Here is a 26233-nt window from a genome sequence, read left to right on the forward strand (position 1 = left end):
ATGGCGGAGGGCGGCGGCCCCGAGGGCCGCGCCGGGCCGGGGCCCGCAGGTAACGTGCGCGCGGCCGCCGGGCGGGCCGGGTCGGGCCGGCGCGCCTCGCGGCCTCTCGCGGTGGGCGGCCGCCGCGGGGCCGGGAGGCGGCTGCGCAGGCGCGTCCGCGCGGGGCCCGGCGGGCGCTCCTGTGACGTGCGGCGGCGCCTGCGCGGGGGCGTCTCGCCGGGCTCGCTGCTCCGCGGCCGCGGCCAGGAGGGCCTGGCCCCCGACCCAGCTTGTCGCACTGCGGGCGCGGCGCCCCCTCCCGCGCGCCCCGACCCGGCCTGGCCCTGCGGCGTGGGGACGCCGGCCGGCGAGGGTCGGCCCGCGGGCTCCCGTCGGCGTGCGCTCTGCCCCGGGCCCGCCGGCCGCGGGTGCGGGTCTGGGACGAGGCCGTGGGGAGAGGGCGGGAGCCAGGCCCGGCTGCGGCGAGCGGGCCCCTCCGCGACAGCCCCGGCCCCTCGCTGCCTTCGGCCCTGGCGCGCGCAGAGGCCCCGGCCGCGGACTCGAGCTTGTCTTTGGGCCGCGGAGGCCGCTTTGCGCGCGGCTGGAGTGGGTGGGGAAGAGGCGCGGGGCTCCTGGGCTCCCACTTGCCGGTCAGCCGTTGCCCCGCCCCGCTGAAGCGCGCCCCCTCCTGCTCTGACCTTCGCCCTGCGGGGTGAGCTGGGGGTGATGGCAGTGGCGCATCGGGTGGACGCCAGGAGGGTGCCCCGGGTCTGGCTGCCCGCCGCTCTGGGCCCGGGAGGGGACATTCCGGGGCGCTGGGTGTTGGGGAACCTTTGCTGCCCTGCCCACCTGCCCGCGGCCATGGAGTCTCCCCTCTGCTAATGGACTCAAAGAGCAAATCCTGGGGGGGCAAGGGAACTTGCTCACTACCCCCTTGTACTGTGGCCAAGACTTGTAGACAGTAGGTGCCCAAAAGGGATTTGACTTGAATCCAAAAAGCGACTTCCGTTATCACAACGGGCCCAGACACGGCGGGCAGTGCGGGGTGGGTGGGGCGGGGCGGTCCGGGGGTGCCGAGTTCATCCTTTGCCTTTGCTCCCGTCTCTGCAGTGTTGTCTCCAAAGCGGTGAGCTGTTGGGGGGCTCCAGTGTGCATGGAGGCGCTCGGCTGCTGGCAGACAGGTCTCTAGGTGTAGGAACGGACTGTTCACATCGTGTGGGCTGCGGTGACCGAGCCGTGGCCCGTGCAGAGGAACAGCACAGGCTTATTTTCAGTTCCGGCCACTGGCAAGGCCGCAGCCAGGCGCCAGCTGGCCCTTCTCCCCTTCTGGCTTTGTTCTCAGCACAGCAGGGCAGAGCGGAGCGGCCTGTGCACCTCTGCTGGGGTGCTGGCCGCCCGCCCCGCCCCTCGCAGACGCTGGTGTCTGTGTCTGTTGCGCTCAGGCCAATGGGTCCCTGTGGGCACCACCCCGGCCTGGCGACTGGCGGGCTTTGGTGGGCATTGAGTTTTGCCCATTTCCAGCGCCTTTGGTGGTGGCGGGGACTTCCCCAGGGGAGACAGTGTGCATTTGGGGAATAAAGTGGAGTGATCTTATGATGGACTTTCGATGTGATTTTACTTTCACTTTGCTGTGCGCCTCATTGACCCTCCCCAGCCCCCAGCATTCAAAAAATGTTACTGGTGTTAGGAATGAGCTAGCTTGGCCCAGGGGGACGTTCTGCATTTCTGGAGGTGCTGGAGTGTGGGGTGACGATGCTGGAGTTTGGGAGGAGGAGCTGCAGAGGGGGCCATGCAGAGGGCCCCGCCGCCCGAGCTGAGGGAGCCCCTCTCCGGCTCAGGTTCCAACCTGAAGGAGTGGCTGAGGGAGCAGTTCTGCGACCACCCGCTGGAGCGCTGCGAGGACACGCGGCTGCACGACGCGGCCTACGTGGGGGACCTGCAGACGCTCAGGAGCCTGTTGCAAGAGGAGAGCTACCGGAGGTGAGCGTGGCTGCCCTGGCCGGCTGGGGCGGGGGCGCCCCTGGGTTTGGCGCTTCTGAGGCACGTGGCCCTCTTCGGTTTGCAGGTGACGACCCTGATGCGCGGAGGGTGCCTCCAGGGTCAGGGGCGGGGAGGGAGTAGCCGGAGAAACTCAGGCAGCCACTAGGAGACAGCCTGGGGGGCGCGCGCCGAGTACCGTCGCTCTTTTCCGGCTCCTTTTGGGCGCCGGCTTCCTCTTCGCTGCTCCTGGCGCTACCACTGCACCCTCCAGCGGCGGCCCCAGCCTTGCTCTCGCCCCGGAGCAGCACAGAAGGCACAATAAGGCCACCTGTCTTGCCTGTTTCATCTGTGGGCCCAGACGGCCCACGTGCCACCCCCGGGCCCCCGGTGTCCACGCCTCTCCGCTTCGTGGGCGCTCAGGGGCTGGGCGCAGCCTCGGGCCAGCTGACTGGGCCATGCTGGGAGCTCAGCCTCTGCCCTCAGTCCCTCGGGCCCCTGCTGCTGGCTCCGCCCTTCCTCACGAAGGTCCCCGGGTCTCCCTGCTCCTCTCCCCTGGGGACGCGGCGGGGCGGCCAGTCCTTGCTCCCTGGGTGTTCTCCGTGTGCCGGGCTCAGCTTGAGTCTCGGCTAGACGGGAGGCTCGTCTGCGAGTGGAACCCACTCCACGCTGCCTCCCCCCCCCCCCCCCCGCAGCCTGGCAGCGGGCAGGCCGTGCCTTCTCCTGCTCCTCCCGACATCACGGCGTGCTCCCGGCGTGCTCCCGAGAGGAGACGTCAGCATTTTCACGGAGCTCCAGCCGCGCAGAACAGCTTGTCTTACAAAGACCTCAGGCCTTAGGGGTGAATATTTCATGGCGGACCCCAGCCCAAGGAGATCCTCCCTCGCCCGCGCAAGCGGACCCCAGCGTGCGGCCGCCGGCTGTGTGTGCTCGGGGTGCTCCTGGGCCGCTTTTTCGCTGCTGGGGCCAGGGAGCGCCCCGTCTCGCCATCCTGGCTTCCTGTTCCTGTGTTTTTTTGGCGACAAGTCCTTTCTCGGCTCCTTGGCTGAAAGAGGGAGCCCAGATCTCCTGTGTTTTGGGGGTCACTGTTCAGGGCTCTGGGTCCCCCAAGTTTTGTTCAAAGCTGCATGGGGAGTTGAGGTGAACCTGCCTTGGTGGTTCAGTGTCCTGCTCGCCACGGCAGGTGCTCTGGCTCAGGTGGTCACTCTGGAGAGCTGTCGGCTGGGAGTCCGCCCCGAGGGGTCCCTGACTCCCCAGGCCGTCCTCTCCGGGTCAGCGGCGGAGGACCGCGGTGTCGCGGGGCTGTCACATCCGCACCGGCTGTGCTGTCCGCTGCCCCCTCTGCCTCCCGGCAGACCCTCCGCCAGCAGCGCACTCTGGCCCGGCTCGGGGCTCGCCAGGTCTGGGTGCCAGAGCCCCTCCGGGCCAGCCGGCCTTGCGCGGTGGACGCTGCTCATCATGGGCCATGGCCTGCGCGGGTGCTGCAGCCCGCACCTGTGCCGGGCGGACACGCCGAGACAGCCCCACACGGAGGTCGGCGCGGCAGAGCCCGTCGTGTGTGGAGATGGTCGCCCACGCGCAGGGAGTGGGACGCAGCCCCTGGCCACTCGCCCGCGCCCTCACCCGCCCTCTCCCGCCCTCGCCCGCAGCCGCATCAATGAGAAGTCGGTCTGGTGCTGCGGCTGGCTCCCCTGCACGCCGCTGCGCATCGCGGCCACTGCGGGCCACGGCCACTGCGTGGACTTCCTGATCCGGAAGGGGGCCGAGGTGGACCTGGTGGACGTGAAGGGGCAGACCGCGCTGTACGTGGCCGTGGTGAACGGACACCTGGAGAGCGCGCAGATCCTGCTGGCGGCCGGCGCTGACCCCAACGGGAGCCGGCACCACCGCAGCACGCCCGTGTACCACGCTGCGCGCGTGGGCCGCGCCGACATCCTGCAGGCGCTCATCAGGTCAGTCCCGCGGTGCCGCTCCGGCCCCTGCTCGCCTGCCGTCTGCGTCTTGATTCTTTCCCGCTTCTTTCATTTCACGGGATTTTCCCCAGGGTTCGGATGGCTTGTGTTTTTCTTTAGCGGTCAAGGCTGTGGCTGGGCCTCAGCGGCTGGCGCTGGCCGCAGCTGCCGAGCCTGGGTGTGAGCCGGCGTCATGACGCTTGAGCTCCCCGTTGTCCTGAGCGCCGTGGAGGGGAACGTTGTGATAAAATGCTTAGAACGTCCAGTCGTCGTGCATCGTGCATGGGTAACCCGGACCCTATGTTCTTTCCCGGGGACTCTGATTTTCCCCCAGGCCACCCTCTGCTGTCGAGCTGCCCTGTGGCGGTGCCTGAACCGGAGCACCCGACGGGGCGCTGTATTTGCACGGGAGAAGGTGGAGGCCCACGTACTGTGGCCCCGGGGCCCCCTCTCTTCTTGGCCTCTAGCTGCCCCCCACGCTCGGGGCCTCTTGCGCCCCTCAGGGCCGGGACTCGGCTTCCCCGGCCTGTGCTAACCGAGCTCGTGCCGGGCTGTGGCCCCGGCCCTTGTGGCCCGGGCTTTATCTTAGGGCTGAGTCTTCCTCGTGTGCTGCTTCCACGGCTGCTCTGGAGCCTGTCTTCTCTTGGAAACACGCGTCATGCTGGCTGTCGCCGGCCTCTGTTGCGCCCCCGGGTCTCAGCTGTCCTCTCCGTGGCCCGTCCGCGGGCTGTGCTCTGCCGCGCGTGGCGCCGTCTGCTCCCGCTTGCGCCGCCGGACGCCGTTATCACGGTTTCTGTGGCTCCACGTCGCCTTTTAGTTTCCCGAGGCCCCTTCCTCGCAGGGGTGCTTCCCTTCGCTCTGGAGGCGCCGCCTTCTGGCCGAGTGCGCTTCCGGGAGCCTGTTCGCAGCGTTGGGAAGGCCTAGGCCGAGCTCCGGTGCGCCCGCAGTGTGTCGGTGGGGGCGGAGTGAGCCGCGAGGGCCAGGCCTTCCCTTCACCCGGCGCAGAGCTGCTTTCGCGTGAGCGCGGGGAAGGCGTTTGTTCCGGCAGGAGGTTTTGTGTGTAAGCGGTGGTGAAACTGCCGTGGAGCCGACCGCGGGTGCCGAGGCGGCCGTGCGCCCTCCCCCGCTGGCTAAGGGCTCCCGCTGATCCTCTGGCCACCTCCTCCCCGCGTCTTGAGACCCGGAGAACGGGAGCCGCTGGGTCGGACATGCTGGCGAGTCGGACCACTGATGAAATTCCATCCCTTTCCAGAAAGCCCCCGGGCGTGTCCGGCAGCTCAGGTCACGGCTGCAGGCTCCACGGAGCAGCGCCGCCGCGGGACATGGCCCTTGCCTCGCGGGCAGCTGGAGCGCGCGGGCACCTGGTCTGTGGACGGGTTGTCTGTGCTCCAGCCCGGTGCTCTGCGGCCTGATCTGGGGAAGGGGCTGCTGGGGCTCCGTCGCCGAACAGAGCATCACGTCCCGGCCCGCCCTCCTCCCTGCGCTCGTCTGTGCAGCTCGCTGTCCCTCTGTGAGTCGCCTCTGCTGTCACCCCGGAATTCCTGGTAGCACCTCGCTTTTTAAAAAGCAAGGAGGGGTGTTTCTGTTGGTGCAAAGCCAGCGTGATTTGCGGTGCTGTCCGGGGGGCTCCTGACCGTGGCCTGACGAGCAGCGGGGACGGTGGACACTGCTCGGGATTACAGGGAACTGGCTGCCGTCCAGCGTACTTCAGGAGGGCTGTGGGGCCTCTTCCCACGCTCGGCCAATGCTGATTGTCCTCTCGCCCAGAATCACCAACGTCTGGGGACACAGTCCCGGGAGCGAGGAGGGAAGCCACGGCTGGAAAGCCCGCTCGGCGCGGGTGGGAGCTGAAACTCTGCTTTCTGCTTGGTGGGCCTCAGCGCGTCCCTCGTCATCCCGGAGAAGGCGGCGCCCCTGCATCTGCGGGTGGGTGACTGGGAGCGGGGCCTGGGTGCCGGGAGGTGGGGTGGTTCTCCTGCCCGGGTGCTGCGAGGGGCCGTGGCCACCCCCCCTCCCCCCGCGGGGACTGCTGGCCTGACCAGCCCCTGCCTGTCCCGGCTTCCTGGCTGGATGGGGGGCCTGGGGAGGTCCGGGGGGGCCTCTGGCGCAGCCCTCTCCTCCTCGGCCTCGGGTCCCCTGCTCCCTGCTGCGCTCTCGCCCGACCGCGCCCGACGCGCTGCCGCCCTGGCTGGGAGGCCTTTTGGGGGCGGCACGGTTCAAACCCTTGCGCGCCCGTTTCTCGCTGTAGTTTACTTTCCTCGCTTGTCTGCGTCGCTGCCCCCCCCCCCGCCGCCCCCGGCCACTGTATTTTTATTTATTTATTTTTAAAGATTTATTTATTTATACAAGAACTGGGGTACAGGTCAGAGGCACAGGAGGGTGAGAGGGTTCACCAGAGCCAGAGCGGGGAGCACAACAGGCAGACTGATGAAATACACTGCTGAGGGGAGCAGCGGGCGAGACAGGAGAGGTCTGTGCGCCATGTGGGTAGCTCCCAGAAAATCGAACCCGCGCTGCAGAGGCTGCGGACAGCTTCACAGCGCTGCGCTCAACCCGCTGCGCCACCAGGGAGGCCCGAGATGTCTTACCTAAACCGCGCTACCACAGCGCTCTTTTCGATTTTATCGTTGAGTCTGTTTCCTTCTGTGTGCTCCCGTGAAGACTGTGGGTTTTGCTGCTGTAAGAGGTTCTCTCACTGCCTACTACAGTTTCGTTCATCAGGTAGGACTTTCTGGATGGATGGCGTCCTCCAGAGGACCGTCTGCCTCGCCCCTCCAGCCCTAGTCAGCCTGTGACTTCTTCTGGCCAGTTGTGCTAATGCTTTTACTTGCAAAGCCTTTAAACATCGTGGGCCTGAAAATCGGGGCGTGGGTCTTGGCCTGCTGTTGGCAGGAAGCTGCGGGTGTCTTCCCGGTAGGTACGACGCTGGCTTTGGGGGTGGAGGGAATCGTTTCCCTAGGTCGAGGACCTCACACCCCTTCCTGTTCTGGTAGCTTAAGCAGGTGAGCGCTGAGTTTTGCCCCGTGCCTTCTTGCGCCCGAGGAATAATCGCGATGCTCCCCTCGGTTCTGCAGGCGTGATGGATGGCGCTGAGTCCCGGCGCTGGCACTGGTGTTCTTGGAATCACCCCCGCGAGTCGTGGCATGCTGTTTTCATAAGTGCTTTTGGGTTCTCTTCCCTGACTTTGTGGCCCGGGTCATTAAGTGGGTACTCACGCATGAAAATAGTTGGTAGCGTTTCTTCTTGGTGTGGCCGTCGCCAGATCGGGTTTGCAGTTACTGTTTTGATAATTCACAAGGTGAGTTTGCAGTTTTCCTGCCTTTTTTTTGCCCTGAAATACCTGAAATAGCTCTGGGGATGGCGGGCTGTCAAAGGCCTGAGAGAATTCTCTTCCAGGTTTGTGTGCGTGGAGGGCGGTCTCAGCTGCCGTCTCACCTCGCCGGAGCCCCCGAGGCCTGTGGCCGCTGTTGTCTCGGGGCTCCCCGCGCGACCCGAGCGCAGGCTGCTGTGTGGGCCGCGGTGCGTCTTTGCAGGCTCTGACTCTCCCCGTGTCTCCTCGGCAGGTACGGGGCTGACGTCGATGTCAACCACCACCTCACCCCGGACGTCCGGCCCCCCTTCTCCCGGCGGCTCACCTCCTTGGTGGTCTGCCCCTTGTACATCAGCGCGGCCTACCACAACCTCCAGTGTTTCAAGCTGCTCCTGCAGGCTGGGGCGAACCCTGACTTCAACTGCAACGGCCCTGTCAACACTCAGGGCTTCTACAGGGGCTCCCCGGCCTGCGTCCTGGATGCCGTCCTGCGTCACGGCTGCGAAGTGGCCTTCGTGAGCCTGCTGGTAGAGTTTGGAGCCAACCTGAACCTGGTGAAGTGGGAGTCCTTGGGCCCCGAGTCGAGAGGCAGAAGGAAGGTGGACCCTGAGGCGCTGCAGGTCTTCAAAGAGGCCAGAAGTAAGTGGACGGTCCCTCTCGGACTTGCTGCCTGTTTGGGGCAACTGAGTGATCCGCGTTGTAGCAGTTGAAAAACAAAACCTCTTCCGCCAAGGGTTCGGTCGTCGTCATTAGGAATAAGAATTTCCCAGAATGCTCTTTCAGGTCACCCTTTAAATTCCTCCACACTGAGAGTTGACGCAGGAGATCTGTAAGCGCGCGTGTTCGCCAGGTTCCTGCAGAGCATTTTCTTTACCCTCTTGCTGTTTTTCGGCCTCCTCACCCGGGCCCTCGCCTTCCTCTCTTCTGTCCCGCCCAGTTCCGTTCTGTGGGTGTGCGCTCCCTGACTTTCGTGAGACTCAAGTCCGTGTTTGGGGCTCCTGAAGGAAGATTTTCCTCACGAGTTCACACCCCAAGGCCAGGTTGTTGTGATTCCAGGACCCTCTGCAGGCGCAGGACCCCTCCTGCCGGGCCTCAGAGCCTGAGTCCACACCTCCTCTCCAAGCCCTTGCCTCTCACAGAACTTTCTGGTTCTTTGTGTTTCTCTTACTGCGTTTCCCGAGAGCGCAGTGATGGCCCCGGGGCCGCGCTCCCGGAGGCACCAGCAGAGCCCTGCCAGGCCGGCCTCCTCGCGCACTGCTCAGCCCGCCGGGCGCTGGGCTGCCGGGGGCAGCTGCTGACAGCAGGTCAGCGCCCATGGCTCCCCGCCCATGGCTCCCCGCTGGGCCTTCGGTGCGGCTGAGTTCTCTGCCCGGGACTCGGCCCTGGGCGAGGCGCCCCGGGTGACGCATGTCCCCTCCTGCGGATGGGCAGTTGCCGGGTCTCCCCCGCCAGCCGCTCCTGCTTAGCTCACAGCCTGCCCGCGGAGTCCAAGGAGTGGACCCCTCCCGCATCTCTCCTCTCTCCCGCTGCTCCAGGTGCCCCCCGGACCTTGCTGAGTCTGTGCCGCGTGGCCGTGAGAAGGGCCCTGGGCAAGTGCCGGCTCCGCCTCATCCCCACGCTGCCGCTGCCGGACTCCGTGAAGCGGTTTCTGCTGTTCGAGTAGCCGGGAGCACGTGTCTGCCCTGGGAGGACGTCGTGCGCGTGCTGCGCGGGACCCGTGCCTGGGGGCAGAGGCGCCTGGCTCCCGACCGTCACCGCCTGTCGCTGCCTGTCGTTCTCCCTCCCCCGCCTCTGTTGGGATTTGCACGGCTGCCTGTGGTAGAAGCAGGTCTGGGGTGTGCCGTGGGCGCCGAGCCGGGGCCTCACCCCAGCGGGCAGGACGCCCAGCCCACCCCAGAACTCGGCTCCTGCTGGCATTTACGTCGAGTTCTGTTGTTCGATTAAATCCTCTGACAACGACGTGGACGGGCGTCCTGGGGAGGACAGAACACGGAAGCGCGGCTCCCGAACTTGCTGGTCTGTCTGCTGTTCCTGCCTGGCGCCGAGCTCCCTGGTGTGATGGTCTCGGGCGCGCCTTCGTGCAAGGCTGGCTCCCGGCCCGGGGACTGCCTGTGTTTGCGCCACGTTGGTGTGTGCAGAGCTCCAGCCCACTCTACACCCAGCTGTGCCTGCACCGGCCGACAGGTCTGTGCGTCTCTGCCCTCTGCTGGGGCCTTCTGGACACTGACCTGGAGGCCCGCCCGCCTTAGCCAGCAAGTGCCTGCTGCGGCCCAGGACCTTCCGCAGTATCACTGCCACTTCTGAGAGGGATGTGCCTATGGCACCGTCTTCCACGCCTGCCCACGCCAGGGCTGGTGCTGGGCGTGGTGACCTGCTGGCCGGCGGGCAGTTGGTTGATTGATCTCACTTTTTGGGGCCTGATGTCCTGGTGGTTGGTCCTAGAACCCGAGCAGGGGTGGACATGAGGGCGCAGGCTGTCCCTGACCTGCCCGGAGTGGTGGTCTGGGAGCGGGATGGCTGCTCGTGACCCCGGCGTCCTCGGCCGTGGGCTGGCCCCCACTCCGTGGGCTGGCCTGCAGGTGTGGGCTGGCGCTTAGGTCTGGCCAGCCTTCCAGGACCGCGGCTTGTGGTGATTCCAACCTCAGGGAGCTTGGGGACAGGCAGCTTCCGGATTCCTGTTTAGAGTTTCTGTAATAGGAGGAATTAGCTAGTGGCCCTTGAGCTAATGAGCGGGCCTGTCGGCTCCTGAGCGCCTGGTGTGTCGGCAGCCAGGGCTCTGTGGCCAGCGGGTGGCCTGCTAGCCGCCTCGTGCGAGCCGTGAGGATATAGCCGGCGCGCCTGTGGTCTGGGGCTGTGCTGCCCTCCGTGTGCTTGTGTGGGACGGGGGCGGCTCCCCGGGATCGGGCTGGGACCGGGGCTGTGCGCCAGGAAGCGGCATCTGCAGGGCTGCTGGAGTGGCTGTGGATGCGCCAGCCGGTTTCTGGGGCGCTGCCCTCTCCCCCTGGGCCCAGCTTCTCTTTTTCCAAGCCAGCCTTGGCTGGTTTTCCCTGAATCCCAGATACTTGGGATGTGGCCTCTGGTTTGGAACGTCACAGCCGTCAAACCGAATGTGAAACAGGAGCTGCCCGAGATGCTCATTCTTCCTGCTTTGAGCAGCGCTTTCCCCAGCTCCCTTCTCGTGTCGGCAGGGACAGGTCGGGGGAGGAGCGGGGTTTCCACGGAGCACTTTATAGACTTGTTTCTAGGCCCTGGGGTGCCCAAGTCCATGTCACAAGGAGATGTAGTGACCCCGAGGCCGCTCTGCCACCCGCCTCACGTCCACCGGAGGGCGGGGAGCCCAGCCCTGGAGCCCGACGGGCCCCCCCAAGGCGCCTGCAGGGTCTCGGCCCTGGCTGCTCGGGCGGGCTGGGCCGGTCCTGCCCCCGCTCCGAGTGCAGCTGTGCACCAGGGTCACACACGGCTGTGCCTTTCCGCGTTACTTGTGTTATTTATATATTTATTTGCTGCACCCGCTTCGTTGGGAAGGATTTGAGGCAGGAAGCCTGGTTTTTGATACTCTTTTGATATTTGGTAAGTTGGCAAACAGGTAATTTTGTAAAAAGACAAGAAGCAGTTTGCACGGGTAAACATTTCTGTTGTCAGGCTCTTAAGTGCCATCGTTTTACGTTTTCTTCTTCCCTGAGTTGGCCCTTCAAAGACAGGGTGCCCGCAGGTCTGAGCAGGGAGGAGCTGTGCAGACAGCGCGCTCTGGCCCGTGTCCCTGTCGGCTCCGGGGGGCGGCGGGGGGCCGTGGGGCAGCGTGGCTGCAGCTCCTCCGGAGGGCGGCTTCTGGCCCTGCCCTTCCCGCGGGCGCTGGGGGCGCAGCGGAGCACGGCTGTGGCAGTGCTTCCTGCAGAGCCGTCCCTCTGGCTCGCCACTGTCCTCGCCACTCCTGTCCCTCCTCTAGGGTGTGCAGGAGGTGGTGGTGGTGCCTCGGGGTCAGCATGACCTTGGGTGCACGCAGAGGCAGGGAGGGAGTGTGCTGGCCCCCCGCACAGGCCTTGGGCGCCGAGGCCTCCCTGGCGGCGAGAAGAGCGTGTTGGCCGAGTGCTGTCCGGCCTGTCCAGGGTCAGCCCCTTCCGGGTGGTGAAGGGGACAGTGGAGGGCCATGTTTTTCTCGTGCCCTGCCCTGCCCAGCATCTCTCTCAAGTTGGCTGGTCTTTGAAGTCCCCAGTGGGCCGCCCCCCAGCAGTGGCTCGTTTGTGCAAGGACAGGCGCCTCTGGGCTAGCTGGGGGAGGCTGAGGCGGGGGAGCAGCCGGGCTCACCCCTGCGCTGAGTCTCTGTGGTGGTGGCCCTGGCACCCCGGCCCCGAGAGGCCCGCCCAGGAAGTGCCTGTGGCCTGCTCTGCGAGGCCCCACCCCACTCTGGGCCTGGCGCCCCTCGCCTGGTGGGGGCTGCAGGTGTCCCCCTTCCCTGCTCCACAGGCTCCCCTCCCCCGCGGGCCCCCTGGTGTGGGCACAGTGACCGACGGGCGCGGGTGAGTGTGGTGGTGACCGGGGCCGGGAGTACCGTGGGGGCCTGGCTGCCTTGAGCCTGGCCTCGGCTTCCGGCTTCCCGCTCCCTCCGCCGTGCCGAGTGCCGTGACTCGTGGGGTCCGAGTGGGCGTTGTGGGCGCCGTCCCCGAGGCGCTCCTGCTGCCCACCGCTGCCGCGGGGCTCTGGGCACAGAGGCGTGAGGCTGGCGGGCTGGGGCAGGGGATGCGCAGGCCTGCTGGGTGGCCTTTGGGCCTCGGCGAGGGCCCGGCCGTCGGGCTCCGAGTGGGCTCAGAGCTGTCCCGAGCGGGGCGGACCCCTGCCGCGGTGCCGTCCCTGCCTGAACGCGTCCTGCCCGCCCCGAATGCCCGCGCCCGTGGGCTGTCCCGGGCCGGCGGCCTGCCCGGAGCCGATGCGCGCGTGTTCCCGGGAGAGGCGCTGGCCCTCTGCGGCGTCGCTGAAGATTCTGCGAGAAGGATGTGTGTGGCCCGGGCCTTCACGTCACCCTGAGGGGCCCGGCGGTCCTGGGAGGCACCCGAAAGTGTCTGAAGCCCAGGACTGCGAGCCTGGCGGCCCCCATCGCACCATAGGGCGGGCCGGGGCGAGACTGTGGGCAAGACCCTGGCTTCCCGGCCCCGGGCCTGTGGCTGACTGTGCGGGAGGGTGGACTTCAGGGGGCCCAGGAGTCGGGGGCCCAGGAGCCCTTCTCTGGAGAGCATCGGCGCGCGTGTCTGTCCGCTCTGCAGACCCTTCAGCCTCGCCCTGACCACCCGTGCCCCCCCCCCCCCCCGCCCCCAGCATCGCGCCAGACGGGAAAGTGGTGAATGGGTCCAGCTGGGAAGCCCCTGAGAAAGAGTAAACGAGAGACGAGAGTGAGAGCCTCCGACCGGTTATTGCCGCGCCGCGGGGCGGGAGGGTCCCGCCCTCCCTGGGTTGGCCGGGGCTTCCCCCACCCGCAGGGCCCGCGGTCAGCCCTGGGCTGGGCAGCCTCGTCCCGGGACGCCGGGAGCCTGGGTTAGGAAGATGCTCGGGCTCCAGGAGACGCGGGGACCGGGTCAGGAGCCAGGGTGGCCCGGACTCACGAGGTGCCACTGGCCGGGGCGGGGCCGCCCGTGTGCCCCGGGGAGCTGCCCAGCCGGTTTGAAGGTCGAGCTCAACGCCTGGCCTGGATAGCTTAATAGGTTGCGTCCCACACGCCTTCTCCAGGCCGGGGGACAACACCCCATGGGTGCGGCCGTGAGGACCCCACCCTGAGGGGGCTGGTCCCAGCGCAGGGGGGTGGCCCCGCGGGGGAGGCTCGCAGAGGGCAGGGGCTCCCCTGATGGCACAGCCTCTGCGCCTGCTTTTTTTTTTAATATGTAAAGAGCAGGTTTATTAGGGGAGGGGCGGCCGCGCGAAGGGCCCGGCGCGCACACCGCGGGCAGGAGGCGCTGCCCCGAGGGCCAGGTTTGCCGAGAGGCCCGCGCGGCGGCGGGCGCGGCCCTGGGGAGAGCGGCCTCCGCCGAGGGGTCAGTGAGGAGAAGCCCCGGCGGGCGCGGCCCTGAGGAGAGCGGCCTCCGCCGAGGGGTCAGTGAGGAGAAGCCCCGGCGGGCGCGGCCCTGAGGAGAGCGGCCTCCGCCCAGGGGTCAGTGAGGAGAAGCCCCGGCGGGCGCGGCCCTGGGGAGAGCGGCCTCCGCCGAGGGGTCGCGAGGAGAAGCCCCGGCGGGCGCGGCCCTGGGGAGAGCGGCCTCCGCCGAGGGGTCGCGAGGAGAAGCCCCGGCGGGCGCGGCCCTGAGGAGAGCGGCCTCCGCCGAGGGGTCGCGAGGAGAAGCCCCGGCGGGCGCGGCCCTGGGAGAGCGGCCTCCGCCGAGGGGTCGCGAGGAGAAGCCCGGCGGGCGCGGTCGCGGGGGCAGGGGCCGTGCTGCGGGGGGCGAGGACGAGGAGGCCCCACGGTCACCAGCGGGCGGCCCCGGAGCTCCTGCCCGTGCGCTGCTGAGCGGGGATCGCGCGCCTGGACACCGTGGACGCGGCTTGAAGGAGGACGGGGGGCGGGGCGCGGAGGGAGTTACCCCGGGTGCGCGGGGCCCGGGGGGTCAGCATCGCCGATCGAGCCCGCGGGACCAGGGGCGGCGGGCGGCGGGCCTCGTCCCGCTATCCGCGAGGCCCGGGGCTGCTGGCGGCGGGACCGAGGCCGGCAGCGCGGCCGGGAGGGGGTGGCGGGGGGCGGCAGCGTCGTGGGGGCGGCCGGGCAGCCGCGAGGCCAGGCGCTGCTGCTGCTGTTTTTCCTAAAAAGATGGTTTTTAGCTCATGCAGCCGTGACGGGGCGGCCCTGGCACACAACGGGCGGCCTGGCCGCGGGTCCCCCCTCCCCCCCCCCCCCCCCCGACTCGGCGGGCGCGCGGGGCCCCGAGGCGCATCTGCGCGGGAGGCGGGGGAGCAGGTCTCGAACGCGCCCTGCCCGATCCGCGCACCCGGAACCCCGGTGGCCTCGAGAGCCGGCGGAGCCGGGGCCGCGGGGAGCCCGAGGGGGACCCCGAAGGGGACCCCGAGGCCACGTGTCCGCTTCATACCACGCCGGGCCCGACGCGCGCTCAGCCCCGCACCTCCCGGGGCACCTCCCGGGGCACCTCCCGGGGCTCGGCTTCCCAGCGCCCCGAGGCCCGGGCCTGGGGTGGGGCCGCCGCGCCCGCGGGGAGCAGCTCAGCCCCGCTCCCCAGCGCGCGAGCCGGCGCGGCCCGAGGGAGGCGCGGCGGGGCGGCCCCGGGGCGGCGCGGGCGCGGGCGGGCGGCGTCTGCATGCGGCGGGCGCGCCTGAGCGCGGGCAGCGTGGGCCCGCGGGGCGGACGCCCGGAGGGGACGGGGTGCCCGGGAAGGTGCGACATCTAATGCGAGGGGCCGCCCGGCCCCCTGCACCTCAGCCCTGCGCGGACAGCTGGGCGCGGCTCCTTTAAGAGAGCGCGGAGCCCCGCCCCTCGCGGAAACGGCCTTTACCGACGCTCCTCCTGGGCTGGACGTCACTACGGGGCGGGGCCAATCAGGGCCCAGGGGCGGGGCCGGCCGGGGGCGGGGCGTCCCGGCGCGTGACGGGGCGGGGGCGGGGCTTCCGGGGTCGTGCTCGGGGCGGGGCTCCGCGCGGACCCGGCCGCCCTCGGGCCCCTCGGGGGGCGGCGGGGCGCCCGGAGGCCGCGCGCCGGGCCCGGCCCAGAAGGCGGCGGCCGTGGGAGGCGCTGCGCAGGTCCGGGGTCCGGCGCCGGGAAGCCGCGCGCGCCCGGACGGCCGAGGTCGGCGCTGCCCGGCCCCAGGGAGCCGGCGTGGGGCGGCGCCCTCGGGCCCTCGGGGCCGCCTCCCGCCCAGCCCGCCCTCCTGCGGGGAGAGCCCGGCCCGAGGCCGCCGCGGCGGGCGGCGCGAGGGCCCCCCAAGCCCCTGTGTGCGGGGCTCGCTCAGTGGAGAGGGCCTCCCCGTGGCTGAGGATGGGGGTGGGGTGGGGGGAGTTGCTTTCTCCCCTGCAGTGCCCAGCCCCTCGGCATCCTGGCGGTGTTTGTTCGGTCAATACTTTGTTTAAAATTGAAAAATAAAATCAAACAGATTTTATAAATATTTGAAGCCCAGCCGTGTGGCATTGTCCCATGTGTGGATTTCCGGTCCCATCCCCAGCCTGAACCCCAGCCCTGCTGTCCGTCTGCCCAGCTGCCCGGCGTCTCCCTCGCCCCTCCTGGCCACTCGGCCTGTCTCAGGATTAAGGTGCGGCCACCCCTCCCCCCTAGTGTGCTGGGTGGGCTGGGGATGAAGACCCTCACCTCGGGACAGCTGCCCGCCTGAGGCCGTGTGTTCTAGAAGCGCCGGGGAGCGCGCACAGGACTGGACTCACAGGGCGAGAGGAGGGTCAGGCGTAAGGCTGGCCGGTGGGCGGTTATGGATTGGGGAGCCTTCTCCTGCGACACAGAGCGAGCACTCAGGCGAGGACCTGAGGGGCCGTGAAATTGCCCAGGCCCAGCGTGGTGGGGGTGTGAGATTTGGTGCGGCTGGCGGTGGCAGAGGGTCTGGAAAGTGGGAACCCGGCGTAGATGCGCCAAGTATGGCCAACCCCCACCGATAACCCACTCTGTGGGGAGCCCTGGGGCACAGCACATGTGCTGCTGGGGGTCCAGTGGCCCCCTGGGCTGGGGGCCTCCACTGAGGTCAGCGCTGACACCAGAGGAGTGGCTCACAGAGAACAGGGGTGTCGGGACCCTGAAACCAGGAGGCCGGGGGGCCCAAGCCAGGGACCTACAGTGCAGAATGAGCGGCCGGTAGAGGGGCCTGGCTGGGCTCCAGTTCCAGGGTGGTCCACAGGACTGAGTGGCGAGGACCAGCGGGAGGGCAGGTTTAGAGGCCACTTCAGAGGGTGTCCGGGGAAGGGCCGTCCGGACGCAGGGCTGTTGCGCCACCAGGCCAGGGGCAGTCCTGAGGCAGTTTTCAGGCTGGGGCCACTGGGGGAAGACAGTGGCCAGGAGGCTTCTCCTGGGCCTTAGTCCTCCAGGCGCCGCCTGGGACTGTCGTGCCTTTGCGCTCGGTCCCACCCCTGCGTGGAGCCACCTCTGTGTCCACCGGTGGGCGCCTGCCCTGCGTCTCTTGGGCTGTCGTGATGGGTCAGGGGCGTGTGCCGGGGTGTGTGCGCACGTCTTTGCGTACATCTGCTCTTAACCCCCCTGGGGGTATGTTGGCGGCCTCGCTGGGTCATGCGGTAACTCAGTGTTAATTTTTGTGGACAACTGACCTGCTGTTCACATCCTACTAGCCGTGTTTTGATTTACAAGGTTTTGATTTCTCCAGGTTCTTGCCAACAGCTGCTGTTTCCATCTGTTGGTTTTGCTCACGTGGTGTGTGACGTGGCGTTCGGAACTTGCGTTTGCGGTCCCTTGGCCACTGATGATGCTGAACGTCTCTTTCTGTGCTTTTTTGTCATTTGTATATCTTTGGGAATGTATATCTGAACCCTTTGCCTACTAATTAGGTGGTCTTTTGTGGAGTTGGAAAAGTCTCTATATATTTTGAGTATTATTCCCTTATTTGATATATGGTTTGTAAATATTTCCTCCTATTCTAGGGGTTTCCTTTTTTTTAAAGATTTATTTATTTATGCATACAAGAACTGGGGTACAGGCCAGAGGTGTGAGGGGTGAAAGAGTGGGGAACAGAACAGGTGGATTGACTGAAGTACACTGCTGAGGGGAGCAGTGGGGAGACAGGGGAGGTCTGCTGCGCCATGTGGGTAGCTCCCTCACCGGGGAGTGTACTTGTGCTACAGAGGCCGCAGACAGCTTCATAGATTGCGTCTTAACTCCTTGCGCCACCAGGGAGGCCTCTGTGGGTTTAAACTTTCCTCATGGTGTTCAGTGTTGACGAGGTCCAAGTTACCTATTTTTCTTTTTGGTGTCACATCTAAGAACCCATTGTGCAATCCAAGATCACAACAATTTATTCCTCTATTTTTCCCCTAAGTTTTATATTTCTAGCTCTTACAGTTATGTCTTTGATCCATTTGAGTTAATTTTTGTTATATGGTGTGAGGTAGGGGGTCCAACTTCATTCTTTTGCATGTGGTTATCCAGTTGACCCAGCACCATTTGTTAAAGAGACTGTTCTTTTCCCCAGTTGAACTGTCTTGACATCCTTGTCAAAACCAATTGACCATGAACATAAGGGTTTATTTCCGGACTTTCATTCTGTTCCACTGATGTATAACTCTAACCTTATGCCAGGACCACACTGTCTCGATTACCGCTGCTTTGTAGTACGTTTTGAAAACAGGAAGTATACATTCCTCACGTTTATTTTTCTTTTTAAGGACTGTTTTGGCGATTCTGGCTTCCTTACATTTCCACATGAATTTTAGGGTTGGCTTGTCAATCTCTCCAAAAAAGGCAGCTGAGATTCTTCTAGCAATTGTGTGGAATATAGATTGCCCTGGGGGATGCATTTCCTTCTTAACAATAGTAGGTCTTATAAATCATGTACCCACGCTTATTACCCAATTCATTTAGAGCTTTGTAATTTTTTGAAGAATGTTTTGTAGTTTTTGGTGTACACGTCTTGCATTTCTTTTGTTAATTTCCTAAATATTGTATTCCTTTTAATACCATTGTAAATGGAATACTTTTCTTAATTTTTGATTGCTGATTGCAATAGAAATAAATAAACTCATACACAGTGAGCTTCTATTACACAAACTTGCTGTGCTTGTCAGCTGTAATAGTTTTCGTAGATTTCTTAGGCCTTTCTCTATATGAGACCCTGCCACCTGCAGATAGAGTTAGTTTTTTATTTCTTTCCTTCTCATCCCGATGTCTTCTATTTATTTTTCTTCCTCATCACCCTGGATAGAACCTCCAGGGCTTTGCTGAGTAGAAAGAGGACATCCTTGTCTCGTTCCTGATCTTGGTGGGGAGACCAATAAGTATGATGCTTCACGTGATCTTTGTCAGGTGAAGAAGTTCCTGCCTCCCAGCAGGTGCTTGAGGATACTCTTGGGGATGGATGATGTGTTCAAAAAGAAGAATTCACTTGTAGATTGAAACCGCCTCCGGAGAGCCCGGTACTGAGGCCCTGGTGTACAGGCCTGTGCGATGGGGCCAGTCCCCTGAGGTGCCTCCTCCCGCCACGTCTGTACCCGGGGCATCTGGCGTCATGTTCAGAAGTCCTGGGAAGGAGGTTTGGAAAATGCACATTTATGGCCTCCAAAATCCAAATGGGCTCACTCTGTTTTGTCAGGGGCCCCAGGCGAGCTATGGCGAGTTGTGGGTCTCCAGGGACTCCTGAGCCGATGGGCCTAGGCCCTTCACGGGGTGCTTGTGTTTCACGGCCTGCAAAGCCTGAGAGGAGTTCCAGGTGTGAGATAAAGACACACTTAACGCAGAAGGTGACACAGCACTGTGAGGCCTGGGGGCAGGCCCTGAAGAACTTTGTGGTCAAACTTGGCCAAGCCCAGCCTGCTCCCCGCTAGCTCGCCTGCTACTGCTGCGGGGATGGGGTGGGGGGTGGGGTGGAGAGTGGGGGCTGGCCAGGCCCAGGGCTGGGCTGCCAGCCAGTCCTCCCAGCCGTCCTTCACTTGACCTTAACTGTTTGGAGGCTTTTTCACAGTCTTTTCTTTGGTATTTGGCAGAGATTGTGTCACCTCCTTCTGGCTGTCGCGATTTCCGACGAGAAATTGTGTCATTTGGATCATTTTTCTCATAAAAGTAGAGCATCATTTCTCTTTTTCAAGGTTTTTTCTTCCTCCTCAGTTTCCAGAAGTTTCATTATGAAGTGTTGCAGTGTGGATTTCTTTGGATTTTTCATATTTGGTACTTACAAGTTTCTCAAATCTGTAGCTTTGTGTTTTTTGCCAAATTCGGGAAAATTGCAATTATCATGTCTTCAGCGGCCTTCTCAGCCCCTCCTCCTTCCTCTTCTCGTCCCAGAACTCTGCTGACAAGCACGTTGCCTTTTCACTATGGCCCTCCAGGCCCCCGGCTCAGGGCCCCTTCCCGCTCTATTTTCTCTCTCTTGTTCTGCCTCCCCCTCACTCACTCTCTCCTCCGTCTTCTCTAGTCTTCTGTGGCGCCATCCAGGGAGCTAAATTCTTTAGATTTATTTTTGGTTATTGTATTTTCCAGTTCAAACATTTTCATTCGATTCTTCTTCATGTCCTGTATTTCTTTGCTAAGCTTTCTGTTTCTTCATTTATTTCAAATGCGCTCATAATGCCTCATTGAAGGTGCAGTGATGGCTGCTCCACAGCCCTTGTCAGATCACTCAGGGCGTGCGCGATCCTGGTGGTGGCATCTGCTCTCGCTCCAGTTGAGCTTTTCCTGGGAGCTGCGCAGGGGTCAGCTGGCGCAGCTGTCATGGCAGGGCGGCTTCCTTTTCAGCACTTTCAGAGTCATCTCAGTGGAAGGCCGCAAAGATCCATCTCCCTAAAGTACCTGGTTTGCCTTTGTTCCATTGAGGGAGGGTCCTTCTGTGCCCACCTTGTTTAGAGTTTTCACTACAAATGGGTGCTGAATCTCACCAGTGCTTTCTCTGCCTATGATTATGCAGAAAATGATAAGATTTTTATCTTTACTTTTTTCTATGTGATGTATTGCATTGATTGATTTACGTGTATGAAATCATCCTCGCGTCCCTGGGATGTATCCCACTTGGTCTTGTGATGCACTGTGGAATTTGCTAGTGTTTTGCTAAAGGTGTTTGTATCACTGTTCATACATTGGTCTATCATTTTCTGTTTTGGTGCTGTTTGCACCTGTTTTTGGTACTCAGGTAGTGCTGACATCGTGAATTATATCAGGGAGTATTCCCTCTAATCTCTCCTTTTTGTTCTTCCTTTATACTATGATTCTGCCTCCCCACAGCAGCAATACCTGCAGAGGGAATACTCACTCTTACCATATCTTGATTTCCTGCCTTGACATCATGAAAGGTCCTGAATAAAAAGACCAGAGAGGAAGGGCTAGTAGTGATTGGTTAATGTCACACCCGGCCAGGTAGAGACGAGACTATGCAGCCCACGGACTCCTTTGCATGATTCTCTGGTGGTTCCCGAGACGGGCTCAGCCCCATCAGAGGAGGGGGCCATTGTAGGTCATCCAGGCCCATTTTTCCCAGGTAACGTTCAGCAAGAAGCATGTGACTTCTAATCTGGTTGCAAGACATGGTAGAAAGGACAGCTTTCACCGGGAAAGAGGGCTCACCCTGGCAATGCCCCTCCCCTGGTGGAGAGGGGCTGGACGAACACCTGGAGCAGATGGTTTGATCCTCGCTGTGTGGGGGGGGCACTGAAGTTTCGCATGGGGCTGAGCAGATCCCCTTGTGAAACTGAATGAAGTATAAAAGTCTTACTCATCTCATTGCCTTGACCATACCCTGATGATAATATCATTGCCTTAAATATTTGCTTTAACTATATTTAGAGCCACGTTTCAAAAAGCAAACAGAATTCAGAAACCCCAAGAGGACCCGAGAGCCTGCTGCTCCCCACTTCTCTGCCCCACGTGTGCTTTTCTCCAGGCGTCCTTCTCTCCTAGTTTCCTCTCAGGCGCGGCTGCGGGCGGGTGTGACGGCCACACGGCTCTCAGATTTCCTCCGTTCCTGCAGGAGCTCTTCCCCGGGAGAGCCTTCTGGGCAGTTCGGATTTGTAGCTGTTAAATCCTCGTGCGCCGCCTTCTGGACTCATCGGTGGCTCGCGGGAGCTCCGCCGCCCGCATCGGCTGTGGTCAGAGGGCGTTTGTCTCCGGCTGCCTTCCGCGCTCTGGCTTGGCTCTCGCTCGCCGACTTGGGATGCGTCAGCCTGGCTTTCTTTGGGGTTATCTCTGGGGTGTGCTCAGCTTTTTGAATCTGCGGGTGGGTGTTTTTTGCCAAAGCGGTGGCGTTTTCAGCCACTGTGGATTTGACTATTTTCTGCCCCTCCCTCCTTCTCTCCTTCCAGGACTCTCAAGTCATGAAAATCTGACTTTTGGTTAGAGTCGCGCCGGCCCCTGAGACCCTGTCCCTGCTCCGCCGCAGAGGTGTCTGCCGCGCCCAGCCCGGTTCACCGGCGGTCCCCCGTTCTCCCCTCCGCTGCCGGGCTGTCCGCGGGCTGCGTAGCCAGTGTTGAAGCTGGTAATGTTTATTTCTTTTTACTGAAGTATCACTGACATGCAGTATTATGCTAGTGAGCCATTCAGCTCTTAAATTTCCACTTAAAATTAGGTTTTATTTCTGTTGAGTTTCTTTTTGGAGGCTTTCAATTTTTTTCATTGGTTTTAATCATACTTACAACTGCCTGTCAAAGAACTTGAATCCCAGTTGCTTTGAAGTCTTTGTCATAACCCTACGGTCTCTCATCACGCTCTCAGCACGCCCGCTCTCTCTCGTTCAGTCCGAGGTAGGCCTGGCTCTGGGCTAGATGAGTCCCGGTTGAACCCCGTGACTGCTGCCTGATCACCCTCTGGTGGAAGTGGAGGTCTGGGCGCCCCAACTTGCTGCTGTGGTGATGGTGGCTTGTTTCTTTTGGGGGGAAGCAGCTTGGGGAAGCGGCTGCTGTCTGGAAGTTTTCTGTCCTGCGGGCCCCCTTCTGGCCTGTGCCTGGAGAGAGCAGGCTGTCCTTGGGCCTCTATTATGGGCTCACGGAATTCCCTGGGCTGCAGCCTCAGTCAGTTCCAAGAATGGGAGAGAAAAGGGGGGTGACCTTTTCTCAGCTGGCACCTGGCAGGGCACAGCTGGCACCTGGCAGGGCAGAAACTGCAACCAGGGTTGGGGGTGACTCACTTGATTTCTCAAAGCCTATTGGGCTTTCTTTTTTTTCCTTTTTAAAAAGATTTATTGATTTATGCACATAAGAACTGGGGTGCAGGCCAGAGTATGGGTGGGGGGAGAGGATTCACCAGAGAGCAGGGAACGGAATAGGCGGATCCACTGACACACACTGCTGAGGGGAGCAGCGGGGAGTCAGGAGAGGTCTGCTGCGCCCTGTGGGCCGCTCCCTGCCCGGGGATCGAACTTGTGCTGCAGAGGCTGCAGACAGCTCCACAGGTTGCGTCTCAACCCCTTGACCCCCCAGGGAGGCCCCGCCTACCGGGTTTTAAACGCACGTAGGTGCAGAGAAGGATGGAAGCACCTGTGGTGTGACACTAGTCTGCTTCTTTCCCTGGGAAGGAGCCAAGAGGAGGAGGGGCGTGGAGGGGCGTCTTTCAAACCAGGACGTGGCCCAGCCCTCCCACATCCCTGGGGGCGTGGGTTGGAGCCTGGCACCTACCTTGCCTCCCGGTTTTGAAAGGGGTGGCAGCGGCCGGTTGGTGGGGGTCTGAGCCGGCGCCAGCCCCGCCTGGATAAGATGCTCAAAGAGAAGCCGGGTGCCCCACGGCCCATGGGTCCCAGGTCCGGCCCCTCTTCCCTCATCTTTCAGAGCATTTTCTGCCTGTTTCGCGTTCCATGTCCCGGGCTCTGGCTGCACCGGGTGGGAGACGCAGGGAGCTCGATGCCTGTAATGATGAGAAGCAGCACCTTGTAAGCGCGTCTCCCCAGCACGGCCAGTTGGTGGGAGGGGCCGGAGGCCACACGGGAGGCGAGCACCCCCCCCCACATCCTGCCCCACTTGGCCACGGGCGGGCGCGATGCAGCTTCTGGGAGACCTGCCCGCCAGGGTGCTCGGCTCCGGTTTCCCCGCCCTGACTTTGTCCTGGATTTCAGCTGAGCCAGCGTCCCCCCAAGGCCTGGGAGTGTCCAGCAGCCCCGGTGCCCGCCCCTCCTGCTGCTTGCCTGGCTCCTCCCGCGCGGCCTCCCCGGGAAGCAGGGACGCGGTTTCCAGACTCCAAGAAAATGACCTTCACCCTTTTATGCTGCTTCCTCTCCTGGGGTGCACAAAGGGGGCCCGGTGAGCAGAGAACAGAGCCGGCGCCCCTGCGGGCCTGGTCTGGCTTGGTCTGCCTGCTCCGGCCGGCTCTGTCTGCCGCCCGTCCCTCCTCCTCATCTGCCTCAGGTGCCTGCCTCGGCCCTGCTGCAGGACCGGTGTGGCGGGGGTGGGGCGGCCCCCCCAGGAGTGGGTGTCAGAGCGGGGGTGTTATCTGTTTTGAATGTCTTGGCGCCTCTGCGCTGTTTTCCGTAGCGACTGGGCCCTTGGCCTCCCCCGCCCACGCGCTGGGAGCCCGTGGTCTTGTGCGCCTTCCCTGCTGGCCAGAGCCGTGGGCAGTCCCGTGCCCGAAGCACCTGCTGTCGTCCTGGAGACGCGCCCGTGCGGCGCCCCTGCCTGTGTCCCGGTGGGGTCCCTTGCTCTCTGTTCCTGAGCTGCGCGAGGCCCTTAGGTCTCGGCTGTTGGGTGGGCCCTGGTCTGACTATGATGACCCCAACCCTCGCCCCGCTCAGCAGAGAGCGGCTCCAGAAGCGGGACCTCCACTCACTGCCCCTTGACAGCGCGGGGTGGGCACAGAGGGGCCTGTCAGCGAGCTGGGGCCACCGGGTCCTCACCCCGCGCTTTCCCTGAAGACAAAACCTCAGAGAAGCAGCGAGTGAGGCGGCAGACAGGTGGGCGGGCGGGCGAGCCGAGTGCAGCCACCTCGTCTGTGGGCTGTCCGTGCCTTTTTTTTTTTTATTTTAAAGATTTATTTATTTTTATACAAGAACTGGGGTACGGGCCAGATGCGCGGGAGGGTGAGAGGATTCACCAGAGACAGTGGGGAGCAGAACAGGGAGCCTGAAGAAATACCCTGTTGCCGGGAGCAGCGGGGAGACAGGAGGGGTCCGCTGCACCGTGTGGGTAGCTCCCGGGCCCGCTGGGAATCAAGTGAGTCGAACCCGCGCAGCAGAGGCTGTGGGCAGCTCCACAGTGCGGCGCTCAACCGCCTGCGCCACCAGGGAGGCCCCTGTTCCTTCTTACATTGTCAAGAGTGGCTGCCCGAGCCACGCCAGGGCAGTGCGGGGAGGCGGCGTTCACGCGGCCGCCCGCCCCACTGACCCGCCCTCCGAGCTCTTATTTCAGCTGTGACCCACGGAAGAACCACCAGCGGGCGGCGGCGGCTTTTTCGTACTGAGTTTTCGACGCCTGGTGTGTGGGGGATGCTGGTGGGGTCCTGGGGCTCGCGGCTCCGGGGCAGGCGGAGGGGGCCGGCGGGCTCTGCCGGGTGGGCCGGGGAAGGGGCGGCAGCGCCTCCTGTTCTGAGTGGACGGGAGGCAGGTGAGTGGAGCCGCAGCCACTGCCCCCCCCCAGCCCCCGCCGTGAGCTGTCCTGTCTGAACCATGTCCCGACCTGGGGAGATGGGCAGGACACGGGACAGCCCCTCCAAGGCCCCCAGAGCCCACGGCTACCCGGGGACCTGCCCACGGGCCTGCCCTGCCTGGACGCGTCCTCTGCGGTCTCTGCGCAGCCTGGCCTGGAGGGAGCAGCCAGGCCTCGTGCCTGTGGGTGGCGGGGTGGGGGGGGCGCCTTTGCCTGCTGTGACTTCAGGGCCCCGCTTAGGGCGGCGGGAAGGAGGTTCCACAGTGCACGGGGCGCCCCACTCAGGGTCAGCTCACAGGGGCGCGGGGCGTCCTCCAGAGCCCAGGGCGTGGAGAATGGCTCTCGTGGGCCGCCCGCGGCAGGGAAGGGCCGCAGCAGAGCGCTGAGAAACCACAATAAAACTCACTCCCGGGAACCACTGCAGCGAATCACTGCTGAGGTAATAAGAACCTTTTTGGCAAATGCACTTTCTCTGCCCCAAGCCAAAACACATGCGGCCACAGAGGCCACAGAGGCCCGTGGCGGGCGGGGCAGGCCGCCGGGTGGACCTTCTCACGGCTCTTAAATTCCAGGCTCGCGCGGGGCTGGGCTGACGGGGAATTTAGGGGACTCCGCTGCGTCGTGAAATGTCCTGGCCGTGCTTGTGGAACAGGCAGCTTCACGGGGGTCCTGCTCAGGGCACCATGAGCTCGGGAAAAATCTCCGTCTTGATCTCACTTACGGTTCACCTCAGGCACCTCTTTGTGGGCCGAGGGGCCTGAAGGCTGCAGGAAGCCGCGCTGGCCGCGGGTGCTGAGGCTACTGAGTTATTGATCATTTTCTCCGTTAAACTCAGCTCTGAGCTACATGGTCACTACGGGCAGTGGAGAGGCTCAGGGCTGCAAGGTGGTCTCTCCAGGAGGTGCGGCCCAGCTTCCAGACTGACCACCCGGCCCACGCGGCCAACTGCCACCTCCCCCCTCAGGGCGGACCCAGGGGCTTGCCCCACACTCTCCCCTCCCAGTCCGACCTTATCCGTGAAACTGGGGGAAGGGCCCTGGAAGCCGGCAGGGCGAAGCCCCTGCCTTCACTGCCCCTGGCCCTTGGGCTCCAGACTCACCAGGGCCACGGCCTGATGGAGCCCCGGGCTGAGTCTCCGGCCAGGGTGGGTGGGCCACTCACTGCCCTCACTTTATGACCTTCTGGGCTGTTGGGGGTGAGCCACACCTGGCTGCTGGCCCAGTCTGGGTAAGCGGGCAGTGAAGGCAGACGAGAGGAGGCGCCTTGGGGCCGGAGTGCCTGTGGGGACAGCGCCCTGGTGCAGTTCCCCAGGCTGGCGGTGGCCATGTGGCGCGGTGCAGAGTGTGGGACAGCTGCACTGCCTGCTGGCAGGGTGCGCGCGGTGCGGGGAGGCCCGTGTGCGTCCCTGCACGTGTACACCTGTGGTGTGCGTCCCCGTGCTTGTGCCGCCTGTGTTGTGTTTCTGTGCTTGTGCATGCCTTTGGTGAGCGTCCACGCACTCTGGCGTGTGTGGTGCCAAGAGAGGAGCTGGCCAGGGACGGAGCCGTGGGTGTCGCTGGGCGCTGGCCAGGGCTAGCTGCCCCACGAAAGCTGGAGTCCTTCCCCTGTTTTCCAGATGAGGAAACTGAGGCACAGAGAGGTCGCGTGGTCAGCGGAGCCCAGCTGGAGCCAGTTTGGCTATAACTGTGCCCCCAGCCCCAACTCATTGCAGAAGACGAGGTCCACACAGAAATAAAAGGAATAAACCTCACGTGGCGCCCGCGCCCCCACCGCACTGGGCCGAGCGTGTCCCTCTGGGCAGCACCTGTGGTCCCTG

At 63.8% G+C, this 26233-nt stretch overlaps 1 protein-coding gene across 4 annotated transcripts; it reads left to right on the forward strand.

Moving 5' to 3' along the window:
* ASB1 (ankyrin repeat and SOCS box containing 1) lies at positions 1-26233 on the forward strand. 4 transcript variants are annotated; one of them, XM_037524286.2, is made up of 5 exons: positions 1-49; positions 1818-1959; positions 3606-3908; positions 7472-7857; positions 8754-11950. In XM_037524286.2, the coding sequence occupies exons 1-5, from the start codon at positions 1-3 to the stop codon at positions 8879-8881; spliced, it is 1008 nt and encodes a 335-aa protein (XP_037380183.1). In that variant the 3' UTR covers positions 8882-11950. The 4 variants fall into 4 exon arrangements, with proteins under 4 accessions (XP_037380183.1, XP_037380184.1, XP_037380182.1 ...); XM_037524285.2 differs by lacking the exon at positions 1-49 and adding an exon at positions 565-691 and having other exon boundaries at positions 1090-1959; XM_037524287.2 differs by lacking the exon at positions 3606-3908 and having other exon boundaries at positions 8754-11949.

The sequence above is a fragment of the Talpa occidentalis genome, unplaced genomic scaffold (assembly GCF_014898055.3).
Source record: "Talpa occidentalis isolate TD23 unplaced genomic scaffold, MPIMG_talOcc4v2.1 talOcc4.3, whole genome shotgun sequence".
Taxonomy (NCBI): domain Eukaryota; kingdom Metazoa; phylum Chordata; class Mammalia; order Eulipotyphla; family Talpidae; genus Talpa; species Talpa occidentalis.

Excerpts from the sequence above, each read along its gene's own strand:
- ASB1 (XM_037524286.2), top strand. The coding sequence starts at position 1 with ATGGCGGAGGGCGGCGGCCCCGAGGGCCGCGCCGGGCCGGGGCCCGCA. Across the intron at positions 1,960-3,605 it reads CAAGAGGAGAGCTACCGGAG|CCGCATCAATGAGAAGTCGG; the intron begins GTGAGCGTGGCT and ends CCTCGCCCGCAG. Across the intron at positions 3,909-7,471 it reads ATCCTGCAGGCGCTCATCAG|GTACGGGGCTGACGTCGATG; the intron begins GTCAGTCCCGCG and ends TCTCCTCGGCAG.